Genomic DNA, 14,760 nt, shown 5'->3' on the forward strand with positions numbered 1-14,760 from the left:
CAGTGAAAGCATATCTGTATAGAAGACACAGTGCTTACCAGAGCTCAGACCTCAACATTATTGAAATTTAACTTAACAGAGGACATAACAAAAGGCAGTCAACATACAAAGAAGAGCTGTCTGTGTTTCTTTGAAGACACTTGTCAGGCTTGAATGTCCTTCAAGAAGCCTGGAGAACTATTCCTGAACACTACTTAAAGAAAGGACAAGAAAGTTTGCCTGAGAGAGTTCAGGCTGTGTTGAAGATTAAAGGTGGCGATACCAACCATTGACTTTCAAGCTCGTTAAAATCCGTTCTTGCCTTATATACTGTTTTTCCATGCACCAGAGTTCTTGACTGATGCTCACTGTATTCATTCTCTTCTTTTTTTACTTCATATTTCATTTCAGTGTCATTTGACTTCCTCTACACTCTACTGAAACACATCATCGTCATTTTTTTGAATACTGACTGAAACGAATTGAATATTTAAAGTTAGATAAATACAATATATTTCCTTTTTGCAAAATGTTACCAGCAGTGACCTTTGAAGTCACTTCTTTCATCGTATTCCTACTTATGCATTTGAATTTCCATAATAATAATAATATGAGTAGAATTTATTTGACTTGTTTATAGCCCTACACCTAGGTTGGTGCCTGCTGCGTAGGCGTATGATGTGCTTAAAGTCTCTCAAACTCTCTCTGCATCTGAGCTCTTACTGAAGCGGATTTCCTCTCCTTGGATGAACAGAAAAGGTGTTAAGTGTATTATCTCATCTATTGTGTACCGTGTTGTAACATGATGCAGTCCTTCTCAGGTATGTCTAATCAGGCACATGTGGAGGACTGAAACACTAATCCCTCACACCTTGTTTAATTCCATTGTTACCATCTCCTCAGACTGAAAAGCCTATTTAGTATACATCAAGTTCTTTATAGAGAGCTAAAATCTTAGCAGAATTCCAAGCAACTATGTAAATACAGTCCCCGTGGTCAGCCTCTCTTGATCATACTAAGTATCCCATAAATGCTTCAGCTATATTGTGCACAGCTATCCAGACGTAGGCATGCGGTTGAGACGTGGACGTATGTACACTGCGAGTGAAGCATCAATGTCAACCTGTCTGCAAGTCCTCCTAAACAATTGGTCCATCTGCACGAGAACCCCCAGAAATGAGTTGTGGAGTTGTCAAACAGTCATGCTGTCAAGGCATCACTTATTGTTTCCTCACACTAGAAACTTTTTTATTAAATCTGTTTAATTCCAATGCATTTAATCAGGATTGTGTTAGTGAAATAGTTTTTTCACTGCCAGCTAGTTAAAAGGGATGAGCAAAACATCCAACAAGTAATTATTCTGTCCCTGTTACTGAAGGAGTTTGGAAGACTGCCATCTTAATACTATTCTTGCCATGCCCCTTTGTTTTCTTAATGGTTACACTGTATAATGAATAGTCACATAAGAGTTTTAAGGGGGTAAAAAATAACCAAAAACATAAAACTGCTGCTCTATTGTTAAAGAACAGCTACTTTTTAGCGATGCACAAATCAACACACACAACAAGAAAATTGAACAACTTCCCAGCACATTATTTCTCCTCTGCACTCCTCCTCATTGCTCATTGCACTCCATCAGGGGCTGTGAATGTTGCGCATTAGCTGAGGCTTTCTCGGCAGAGATTCACCATTCATTAGTGTCAGGTGAGATTGTTTAGCAAACTGATGAGGTTCAAAGAGTTTGGATCTCGGTCTAATGAAGAAAGCGATTAGATCGAGTCAATATGTCTTCTGACTCCTGTCTGCAGGGACATATGTGACGCAAGTAACAGCCACAGATGCAGATGACCCTACCTATGGAAACAGTGCCAGAGTGGTGTATAGCATCCTCCACGGGCAACCCTATTTCTCTGTTGATCCCAAAACAGGTAAAGTACTTGTGTTTTTTTTTTGTTTGTGCTGTGAACAGATTTAGAATTTAAACAAAACAATAATGCAATGTTTTGCAAATCTCAGAAACCTATATTTTATTCACAACAGAACATATAAAGCATATCAAATGTTAAACTGAAACATTTGATCATTTCATTAAAAAATATTGTCTCATTTTCAATTTAGTGGCAGTGACACGACTAAAAAACTGGCTGAAAAACTAAGTGGTACTAAAAAGAAACAGCCAGAGGAACCTTTTGCATTAAGTTTCTATTAATTAGCAACAGGTCAGTAACATGACAGGGTATAAAAGAGCTTCTTAGAGAAGCAGAGTGTCTAAGAATTTAAGATCAGCAGACGTTCACCAATCTGTAAAAAAACTGCATCTACAAATTGTTGAACATTTGTAGCATAGATATAGCATTAAAAATAGTCATGATTGTGTTATGAAAATCACTTAATAGGCTCATGAACACTTCCAGAAATAACTGTCTGTGTTCACACAGTTCATCGTGATATCCAAAAATGCAGGTTAAAGCTCTAGCACGCAAAGAAGAAGCCTTAAGTGAAGATAATCGGGAAACACTACCTTCTTCTCTGGGCCAAAGTTTGTTTTAAATGCACTAAGTCAGGACGCTACCTGACCCAATTTTTTTTCAGATATGTTGCTGCAATCAAATTCAAAATGAACAAATATGTTAATGAAACAGTAAAATGTCCAGTTTAAACATTTATGTTTTCTGTCTTCCACTGTGAATAAAATATGGCTTTATGTGATTTGCATTGTCCCAAGAGAATTTGGTTTTTACCAAATGTGTGAGCATGTGTGAGAATTTAACACTCGGGAAAAACAGGCCTCAGAATTAACCTTGGGGCAATAAGACCTGAGAATCTGAATTATTTATTTGAAGGTTTAAAATTGGATTATAGGATGTGCTACACTAAAACCAAACTGCTCTAACATCACACATTCACCTTGAATATGGTGAATGTCATTAATTCGTTACTGAATCTCAGGCATATAGATGCTGGCTAGCCAGTGTTGTGTGCATATAGAGGTAGGTAATTTTAACCAGTATCTATCTGTCTCTGGTGGTGAGACATTAACAGTGTTGGTTATTTCCATCTTATTTATATGTGCGCTTTGGTCTCATGTGAAGGAAATGGCACTAAAAAGGTTGTGGAGTGGCAGCAGGGGGAGCATGGCAGATGATGGCTCTGAATCTAAAAAAAAATCTAAATAAAAAAATAAAGAATACTGTACTTTCATACTGCCAGTGCTTGCTGGTAGTAGGCCGCTGTTGGCTTGCTTTCTGGAACTGTTCAAAGCATATGAAAATAGGTTCATACATATCACACAGCCAGATATGGTGGAATCTGTTGCTGATTATGCTGCTCATCCCAGAGCTTTACAGAGCACCTACTGTGACTGTATTTCAAACTGAAGCTGGAAAAAAAATCAAACTGTTAAAGCAAATGTTTGCCCTGCTGGGTCTGCAGCTATCTACAAACGCACATAAACAAGGGGAACAAACACTGGGAGGTAAAAGGTGAGCAAAGGCAGGAGGACAACAATATACATAAATCACCATGCATGTCACAGGGAGAGACACTCTCCTTCTTCCCAAAAGAAAAAGATGACAGAAGTTAAAAAAAATAACTATAGTCTTTGATTTGGATTCTTACATGTTAGATGTTTGCGGATCAAATGGGACATCCTCACCAGATTGAGTAGAATGAGAAAAGGAGAAAGTGTGGACCCACCTATGCTGGTTGCCTCTTTTTAGCCTGCCAACCTCCCACTGACCTAGCTATTAATCTGCAGTACAAACGCTCTCTGATCTCAGGGTCTCTGATCCTCAAGTGAATCATTATATGGCTTCACCAGAGCTCCCTATTGAATGTCAAGTGTTTCCAGTTTGTAAGATGACCTCTATTTCAGCCTTGGTCTGAGCACATATGCAGCTTCTTACACGGGAGTCAGCTGCTTAGGTGGAAATATATTGTGCTTTTTGTAGTAAATTGTGGATCTGGCATCAACTGTTTTTTTCTGAGAATTTTATGTTCACCACTCTTTTTCCCTTTGTCTCTCTATCTCTCCATCTCTGTCTCTCACTATCTGCTCTTCCTTCTCTGCTATATCTCTTCTTTATTATCTGTATTTCTCATCAATCTTGCTGTACACCAGGGGTTATAAAGACAGCCTTGCCCAATATGGACAGAGAGGTGAAGGAACAGTACCAGGTATTAATCCAGGCCAAGGACATGGGGGGCCAGCTGGGGGGACTGGCTGGGACCACCACCATCAACATCACCCTCAGCGATGTCAACGACAACCCACCCAGGTTCTCTAAAAGTGAGTGCACTTTGCAGAAAACAATGTCTTGGCTGCTATGTAGAGCAATGATGATGGAGATGACCTTATACAGGTTCACACATTTTTTTGATAATGAAATAAACACTGTGCAATTACAACGGGGCAGGGGGTATTCATCATATCTACTCTTTGTAATTGCTTTTCATTATTTGTCATTATGCACTGTCGTAAGCAATGGCCTGTTTATTTTGCATGATTGCATCTACTGCTACTACTCCTGGCAAATAAACCGGGGTTGGTTTTATTTCGCTCATGGGGCATCCTTCTATATTTGGATTAGATTTGAGCATGTCGCTGATGCATCAGGGATTGAGCCAGTGTATTTAAACTCAGTATTTTACTCAGTATTTTATATAAGCTGCTAAACAGATTAATTCAATTGTAGCGTTCACCAGGTCATGTAAGAAGCCATGCAGGGGGAAAAAAATCCACAATTCTGTAAAATCATTGATCTGTGAAAGCTTCTCTGCATATACTGAGCATAAATATTAAACTCTCTGCACAATGTTTTCTATTCCAAGCCAGCAACTGTATGACAGGAAAGCACAAATACTGCTCTGTATTGATGCAGACTTTCTTGGTATTTCAGGTGACACTGAATGGCCTCCTCTGAATGTAAATAGATGCAGTCAGACGGTCAAGCTCCTTTGGCTGCAAGGAAAAGCTGATATTTCCATAATGCTGTCACAGCACAGAGGTTTGGGCCAAGTATGGTGGCTCCTCTGCCCTGTCCTAAATCCTGCCTTTGTCTTCTTCTTTTTTCCATTTATATGGGGCTTGCAGGTTTAAATAATGTGCGGTGGTCATGCGTAGAAGAACTCTTTCTGTCTGATTCAGTAATATATTGCCGTATGAACCCACCACACATCTGTCTTTCCGTTGCTTGTTATTATAGATTATGTGTTTGGGAACTGTCAATCCCCTAAACCTCTGTGATGGAAAGCCAGCAGATGCCATTACTAATAGCGGTGTATAGTACCTGCATCTGGCTTAGCTGAATTAAATCCTAGAAGCTTGTTAACCCAATGACAGTGCCACATAACAGCTGTTTGTTACCATCTAATAATTTATAACTTGATTTTTTTTTCACTCTGGGGTTTACAAAAAGTTCTTGTTCTATCCTTGAAAGGACACGAACCTGAAAAGACTTTGAAATGACAGGATGTTCTTGAGAGTATTTGATTATTTATTGATTATATTTAATCACAGCTCCTGGATTCACACATATGCTGCAGCTTTCCTCTCTCAATCCTTGGATCAATATGAAGGAAAAAGCTATGATCCACAGTAAAATTGAGGAATAACAAATGAGTCCTAAGATAGTACGCTATTATTTTCTTGTGGTATTGGACAGTTGGTGGTTTTGTTTTAGCATATTTATTTTTGAGAACCAAAGTAGGAATCCACTGTTATCAGAAGCACAATCACACAATTTCTTCTGCACATTTTGTTCTCTTTATTGATCCTTTCTAATCCTCAAGTTCAAGCAAGATTTTATTTGTCAAATAAAGGCTGAGCAAATAAAAAACGTGTAACTGGTCTTTGCTGCTTTTTTTTTTTAAAGTATTGATTCAGTATGATTGGAATTTGCTTATTAAAATGGCAAAGCAGTGAAGCTGGTGCAGCGGTCAGGTTCAGCTGCTGGACTCTGATTAGACGTGCTTGCTAATCCAGTCATCATGAATAATACTGCAGTGCCTTCTGACATTGCATCATTCTGAGATTTCTTAAACTTATATAGATTGCAAGGACAAAATCAGTGGTGTAATTACCCTTAGACGTTCCAGGTCCACTTTCAGTGTTCTACTGAATCGCCCACACCACCTCCTTGAAGTCACTAGGTGTAGGCACTTGATTTTTAATGCAACAGTAAAGTTTTAGATTCTCTGGCAGCAGCAGAAACTGATAGTTCAAACTGATATCCTTCTGAGCCAGAGTAGGGAAATTTAGAATGAAAAAAAAAGAGATGAATTTCTATCCACCACCTGGTGTAAGTGATAATCAATCAACCTGCTGCTTGTTTGCTTATGGATTTCTTCCCAAATCCTCGGCAGAAATGTCTGCTGTTGGTAGTATCAAAGCCCCTGGACTCTTGTGTATGTTGGTCTTACAGGTTGAGCCAACCAATTTCAAGGAGCCGAGCAGCCTTGATGTCCAAACACGTCAAAATTGAATAATATCATGCCTATAGCTACAGGCCTGACTTCAGACAGAGAATATCAGTTGCTTTGCCTGTGGGTGGATAAGACATCCTTGGCTCGGTGAGAGAATACTTAAAGCACAGAGGATGTAAGGAGCTCTACATTTCCATTTGATGACAACAGATGATAACAAATGAGTCCTGTCTGATTTATATAAACATATTTTTGTGTTGTTGTTGTTGTTGTTGGCAGGTTTCTTTCACTTGAGAGTTCCTGAATCGTCTACAGTGGGCTCTGCTGTTGGGAGAATCAAAGCCCATGACCTGGACATCGGAAAAAATGCAGAAGTGGAGTACACAATTGTGCCGGGCGATGGAGGCGCCATGTTTGATATCACTACCAATGAACACAACCAGGAGGGGATCATCATTCTCAGAAAGGTAGCTTCTCAGAATTGCTAATTGTCTCAAATAATGGTTGCGTGTTTTATTAATGACATTAACACACGCATTTGCTGGAAGCGTTGAGTTACCAGAAATGGGAAAAAAACGGACTGTGTCAATCTCTACGGGTCAGGCTGTTGCAGTAACATGAGCATATTATTACCAGTGTTGGTCAAGTTACTTGAAAAAAGTAATCAGTAACTAATTACTGATTACCTCCCCAAAAAAGTAATCCAGTTACTTTACTGATTACTTATTTTCAAAAGTAATTAATTACTTAGTTACTTTTTAAAAACACAATTTACAACCTGAAGAGGTGATAAAGCGATAGATCTGTCACCCAATTCTACTTTTTCTGCATAATCCATCATACAAAATGTAATCAAATGGAAAAGTATCTTTTTTTAACTTGTTTTATCCGTTTTAATCTTTTAACTTTATGCATCAAGCAAAAAATTTAATTATATGCACCATTCTCTGACTTGAATAAATTAGTTTAACATTTAAACCTATTTTCTGCACATTCCAGCACATAAAATAAAATATTTTTTGTGTTTACACTCAGTCTTTCAAATAGAAGCAAGTAAAACACAGCAGAAAATAAATAAAGTCAAAGACTCAGTGGTCCTTTTGCTCTATTTTCACCTGTAAAGCAGGAGTGGGGAGGCGGAGGTTTCCCCTGGTGCAGGTGTGCCGCAGCGGTCAGTGGAAGAATCCGCGAGTGAATTTCCCATTATGTCCTTGTGCACTCGGTGCTTGTTTAGGGCTTTTTTTTCGCTGTAAAAAGAAGTTTTCTTCCCACGCACAACGGACGCTAATGTTTTTGTCACTTTTTATGGAACTTCCACGCTTTAAACGCTGCACGCTCATACTCTCTCTGCACTCGATATATGATCCATTGTTGATCTGCACACAGCTGTTGTCACTAACGGCGCACTCGCTTACGTCACTGTCATGAGACATTCTCGCCAAAAAATCAGGGTTTTAGTAACGCACTAACGCAGCGTTCCTACGGAAAAGTAACGGTAATCTAATTACCGTTTTTGCAATAGTAATCCCTTACTTTACTCGTTACTTGAAAAAAAGTAATCAGATTACAGTAACGCATTACAAATAACACGTTACTGCCCATCTCTGTTAGTTACTGCCATCACACATTGTTTTTTGTTATCTTTACACCCAGGATGTCCACATGGATAATATGTTTAGTATGAGTTTTGAGCACTGCAAAAGGTTTTTGTAGCATTTTTAGGCCATAGCAACAATATTCAAATAAGTGAAAATGTTCAGGTAGTCCCTCTTTATGTTATGTTGTATAATGCTGGACTAGGCAGATGCAAGGGCCACACCTGTGATCTCTCAGTTGTGAGATGTTGCTCTCTGCTTGAGTCCTTGCTGTCCATGCCTTAAAGCACAGCACAGAGACATGGCATAACTCTCTCTGAGCGCCTGTGCTATATAAAGCATTCACTCAGCACGTCAAGGCTCATTTAGTATGCCATATGTTCTTTCTGCTAAATGGATTAATACATCGAGAGCATTGTGACCCACAGCGAGAGGTCTTGGTTGCTGGCTGTTTTGAACCACAGAGCAAAAGTATCTCATTTAATACCAACTTCTTTCACCACACACAGCATTAGAGTGGCCATGATAACACTTCACAAAATGGTAAGTGGCACATAGTGATATTAGTGAAATGTATTACTCCTAGGATAAACCCACTGAGATCTGTCATCACATTTTCGAGGGGGGCCTGTAACTGCAAGAGGTGAAAAAAGGCCATTACAGCCACAGACTAAAATTAGAGAGAGAAATAGAATGGTCCAGCCAGCGCAATCACTTCTAATCTGCTAAAATGAAGCTATATTAAGACTGATTATGCAATCCATTATTACATTTAAATATGTATAGACAGTGCTGTGTGAAAAGTCTTCAGCCACCTACGGGGAATGGAAATGGGGAATAAGTTCAGTGATTTTTTGAAATGTGCATACATGGAGACACACTATGTTAGGGGAAAACAGAGTTTGTACAAGTCTGATTAGCTTGAAAGTACAAAGGAGTGTTAGGGCCACATTAAGAACAAAATGCAAAATGCCTTGGCACTGTCGTGCTGTGTGATACAACATACATTCTCTTTATTGCAGAAGAGTGTAACCATTGTTTCCTTGCATTTGTCCATTGCCAGCCATTTTGCTTTGTACAAATCTGGCCAACTCAGAGTTTGTGTGCTTTTTTTGTTCTGAGCAGATGCAGATTTCTGCACCGTTTTTTCAACGTCCTTATTATTATCACCACATAGTATTTATGTGCTAAAAGAGGGATAATTTCCTTGTAACTGTAAGTGTAATTGATTTCACTACAGATGGCATTTTGTATAGAGCAAAACAGCTGTGTGTTTTTTTTTCTTAAAACCACAACAGGAATCTTCACATTTCAACTTTTTTCCTGAAATAGAATTTTGACTTTATTCTCAAAATGATTAATAATATATATATATATATATATATTTCCTAATGTGGCCCTGATACTCTGTGGTATGAAAGTCAGTATTTCCCTTGACCAGCTTTGAATCAGAATCAGAATAATTTCTTAATCCCTAATGAAGGAAATTATGTAATTTTGCTTTTTGCTTTTTAAGACAGTCTGAACCTGAAGTTTTCTTGTCATGGACTAGTAACTAGTTTTTGAAGGACATTCAAAACTTTTCTTTGGATGTTGGTCATGATGATCTCACACTGCTACATTAATGTTGAGATACGGGCTCTGTGTTGGCCAATCCATGACCAAAAGCTTACCATTGTGGGTTTTTCTGTCCAGGTATAGTTCGACTGAATTGGCAGTGTATTTAGAATCATTGCCATGCTGAAAAATCAAGGTGTTGCCAACCAGATGCTTTCCACATTGCATTACATGGTAAATTAAAACCTACGTTTGCAGTTCCATTCATTTTCCCTAGATCCATAACACCACTGGCTGAAATGCAAAACTATGACAGAATGTATCATAAATCCAAGTTTAAAAAAATGAGAACAAATTATTTGTTTTTGTAACAGGCAGCAAGTTACGAATTTGGTATGATTTAATTTAAGTCTTTACAAAGATGCTTGTTATGTAAAGAGACAACACTGGTTTATCCAATGAGGTGCCTCTTTTATACTTGAATATAAGTGGTAAGTGGCTTAAGAAACCAAAATAAACATTCCTCTCTAAACAGTCAGGTAGAAGTACTGAAAGCAAATGAAAAAGCAGCCAATGTCCAAAGGGAAACTTTGAAAGACCATCAGAAGTATTCATCAAGACCACCAAAAAACTGTGACCTGTGCTGCTACTCCAATATCCATTGCTGTTTTTTAGATTTGAATAACACAAAATTAGTATACATCAATTGTCCAGTGTCTGATTTTAAAACTCTTTGAAAAAATAAGCAGAACTGTGCAGAAACATTTTTGTGTTTTTTTGTCATTTTTAAACAGGTTGAAAAGTTACATTTGAAATTACTTAAAACAATTTACCTCATTTACTCTCATTTACTTTCATTCCACTTCTGTGGTGTTACCTAGATGCTGTATAGTGATCGAGTGTATTTACATCTGCACCTTAAATACATCACAAAGATGAGAAGGAAAAAAAAATGTGACCAGGTCTTTTCATTATTTTCTCATTGCTGAATAAATGTCTTCGTGCCATTACTGAAAGCAACAGCCAGCTACAGGACACAGGCTGCAGGACACAAAAATGAACTCATTCAGCAATAATATGCATTAACCTGTCTATCAGATTTAAATGTTCATTAATTCAAGGTGCAGGAACGCTGTACCGGATTCTGCTGGTCCACTTTAACGCCTGAGTACACCTCATGATTCAACAGCTTGTAGAACCACCTTTAGCGGCAATAACTTGAAGTAATCATTTTTTTCTATGACTTTATCAGTCTCGTCACATCTTTGTGGAGGAATTTTGGTTCCAGCAAGGAACCAAAAGCAAGGTCCCAGCAAAGTGTTTCAATCAGGCTGAGTTCTGGACTTTGTCTTGGTCATTCCAGCACCTTGATTCTTTGCTTTTTCAGCCGTTCTGTGTTATCTGTAGAGAGAAAAATCCAATTTTAGATTTAGACAAAGAGCTGTGACACAAAAAAAGCAAACCTCTAAATTTCTTCAAGTCAGAATATCCTCATTAAAATCATTTATGCTCTGTTCTGTTGTGACCCTTTCTTTGTGATAAATCTGGTTAACAACTTATGTTAACACACATAAATAGACATAATGTCACTCTTACACCCACAGCAAAAGGATGATATTTCTCTTTGGACATTGAAAGCATTCAAGTCAACTGCCGTGGGTGGGTGAGTGCTGCATGGGCAGAGAAGAGTCACATTGCAGTCTCATTAAGGTTTCACCGGCCATCTCTTAAAAGGTACAGCTTTTACAATGATGGCATGCATCACAAAAAAGTGCATTAATAGAATTTTATATAACTTTAATTACCACTGGATTGATTTTTTGCCTTCATCGTGCCATATTAATCAAAATCAAAGTCAAAGTGCCTATGTACACAGAAACACGAGCTTCCTGATGTTGATTTGTTTGCCTCTCCACTCTGTTTTGTTTTATGAAAGCATCAAGCATTACAGGCCTAACTAATACTGTGCAATATGTTGTTTTCAGCAGTGCACAAACTCATACCTTTCATTGCCATTTGGAGCCATAACACAATAACAGAAATGCTCACGCTTCCACAATTCTGCCATCATGCCAGTATCACTGGAACAGCTGGCAAATGTTTGGCTCACTATCTCAGAAAGTGTCATGTAACAATAGAGAACAAATAATGTGAAGGTGTAAAAGTTAAAATTACCCACACAATAAACTACACAGATGTACTCATATAAAGTTTTTCATGCATTCTCGCTTTCTCTCTAACGCATGGACAAAGAAACATGCAGAAATATCAGCTCTCAATCACTTAGCAGCTGACACAAGTCTATTGTTACACTGATACCTTCGTATTCTTTTGCGTATTTCACTTTAGCAGGATGCAGCAGACCCCTGTGGTGAGTTTAAATGGCATTTTCTATCAGTGGTATTGAGATTCAAGAGAAAAGGGGGGAAAAAAAGTGCAAAGGAAAGCTACATTTGCATGATGAAAAAGCCAGAAAATGTCAGCATTGTGGAAAAGAAGACAATATAAATGTCAGTGACTAAAGATTATGCTTAGCATGCTTTTATAGAAAACATTTAAATGTGTTGGAACATATGTAATCGATAAGCCACAACTTTTTCTGTTTTTTTGTTTCTTTTTAAATACTTATTTAACAGCAACATTTAATTTTAATTTCATTTGATGTCATTTAATTTTTCTTGTCTCGTAATTATTTTTGGTTGTGTGTAATTGTGTATAAAAAGAGTCTTCCTTCACATGAAAAATCACTTGTAGAAGTTAAAGAAGTGGGTTTCACATTAAAACTTGCTTTCTTCACTAAAAAAAAATCACTGCTAAGGAGTTACAACAGATCCGTTTTTGTCTCTCATTTTATTCAGGGACGGAGCATTTATTTCATCTGATTGCAGAAGTATTTGAAAAAAAGGTGCAGCCAATTCTATCTGTATTTTGTGCCTTTCAGGCTTTTTCTGATGTAAGTGTCTAAAATTTTCTTTGGGGGAATGCTAATCTGCATTTGTTTTTCTGATCTATCAGACTGAGGTATTCGTTAACTGGTACATTTTTAGTACATGCCCCAGCACACGACTACACAAAGGTGTGTGATCCTTTGATCCTCCAAAAATATGCAGCTGAGTGAGTAATTGATTCACTGCTTAGTGTAAGAGCTCCCTCAGTATGCTCTATACGTGTGTGCATGAACATGTGCAAACCAGTGTGTGTAGATCATAGGCACGCGTCTGTACACTGAAAGCGAATAGTGGATATAGTCATAGCTGTAGATCATTATATCGTGACCTTCTCATTGACAGTAATGGAAAAACAGATTGAAACAGGAGGCAATTATAATGTAAATGAAGACAGTTATTTGTTTACATCAGGCATAGCCTCGATGGATGGCAGGGATGCATCTTTCCTGCTATTGTTTTACTTCCCATGTTTGATATGCTGCCATAACAACAATGCAGCATTGTGATGTATCCCCTACAGTAGCATGGTTCTGTACAAAGCCAGCATTGAAGGGAGGCATTCTGAGCCCCTCTAACTGACCAGACCCCCCACAGGGTAATTTGCCAAACAACACGTGCTCCGTCCCATCTGGTATTACGATATTAGCAGGAGTGAGAAAGAGAAAAGAGGAAGAATGAGCATTGCCTTGGAAAGGTGTGGGAAGCAGGTAGCCAGAGATGAAGCCTTTAAGAGTTGTTCACTGTGTTCCCCAGAATACTGACCTGCCTACGGACTTGTCTTTTTTCAGGTTGATAGACTATCCCTAGAGACAGGTGTGCAAATGTGCACAGATCACCCCTCACTCTACCTTTTCCCCTCCCTCTCTGTCTTTCTTGTCTTTTTTTTTTTACTTCCCTTCCTCTCACACACATTAAAAACAGTGGGGTAGAGACAAGAGCCACATTGTGCACAGAGCAGAGTTTGGCAGACCTCAAATTAAAGACTCAGGAAGGTTGGCTATGATAAGAGGATCAGGCTGAGTGTTGGGTTCAAAGGATGATCATCTGTTTCCCAGTCTACCAATACAGGGAGAGAGGTAAAAAAGAGGCACAGAGGCATAGGGGGAATTTGCACATCCCATCTGCAAAACATAAGATTATGGGAGACAATAGGTAAATCCACCAATGAATTCCCAAGGAGACGTACTGACAAATGTGTGCATACAGAGGGACATACTGTACATGGAAAAGCATGCAGTGGCACACAGTGTGTTCAAATACCACTATAGGTATATGGAGAAGACTCGCACACCCACACATTGAGAGATCTTGCATGATAACCTTGGGTTACGACGCTAGAATAGTTTTCAGTCAGATTGAATGCTGTTTGTCCATTTGCCTGTTTATTTGCCTTCTCCTGGGAGGGAAAAAAAGATGGCAGATATGTGTAATTGAAATGTGCGAGGCCTAAAGGAACAGCATTGTTTAATGACAGCTTGTGTGGCTTAATATTTGCTGGCTCACATTCAGGGAATCTATTTTAATACAGGACTATCTCCTCCCTGTAAAAACTGAATGCCCCCAGCGGCCACAGTGCATTGAATAAAGAGCATTTGCTGCAAACCTCTGGCACCACTTCCAAATCCATTACCACAGAGAGCGACAGTGGTCCATAAACCACTGTAGAGAAGTACAGACGACTTCAGTTGCAAGCTGCTGTATCTATAGCTTAACCATGAGTATTTATAAACAACTGGGGTTGGTAAAATAATATATCTAGAACATATGTATGCAATATGCTAGGGAAAATCTGGACAGCTCAGCTAGATTTCCTGTAACCTCAGATGATAACAGCATTTCCATGCCAGTCCATCTTGCCTTAAATCTACATGTATCTGGGCATCCTACTGGCAAATCTCCTTTTTTAAATAAATTTGAATTGAAATATTTTTATTTAAAAGGGGCAGTCTATATTAATGAACATATCAATGTAAATATGCCAGAGTTAGCCAAATGGCTATGTTTCATCTCCAGTGCCTGGCAATTCAGACAAAATAAAATAAAATAAATAAATTTAACACATCATTAGATAAGACAAATATGATATGGTTCTTTGGATATTACAGTGTTTTTGAGCTGCTGTTGGATATTTTGCTACAATGGTGTCATGTCTGGCATCGTTTTTGATTGGTTGTCAAGGTTTTCTATAGTTTATGTTCATGGTCTGGCTATTTCTTAGCAAGAGTGGAGTAAGTTTATTAATCAGTGGTTTGATGCTA

General features: G+C 38.3%; 1 protein-coding gene across 1 annotated transcript in view; it reads left to right on the forward strand.

Moving 5' to 3' along the window:
- The window catches only part of LOC102310367 (cadherin-12), a 102,347-nt gene that overhangs the window by 56,246 nt on the left and 31,341 nt on the right, over positions 1 to 14,760 (forward strand). The window contains exons 4-6 of the mRNA XM_005932084.3: positions 1,788 to 1,907; positions 4,100 to 4,267; positions 6,682 to 6,869. Coding sequence (XP_005932146.1) covers positions 1,788 to 1,907; positions 4,100 to 4,267; positions 6,682 to 6,869 — 476 coding nt within the window. The remainder of the gene's footprint in view (positions 1 to 1,787; positions 1,908 to 4,099; positions 4,268 to 6,681; positions 6,870 to 14,760) is intronic.

The sequence above is a fragment of the Haplochromis burtoni genome, unplaced genomic scaffold, assembly GCF_018398535.1.
Source record: "Haplochromis burtoni strain Fernald_Lab_line unplaced genomic scaffold, NCSU_Asbu1 Contig_101, whole genome shotgun sequence".
NCBI classification, from domain to species: domain Eukaryota; kingdom Metazoa; phylum Chordata; class Actinopteri; order Cichliformes; family Cichlidae; genus Haplochromis; species Haplochromis burtoni.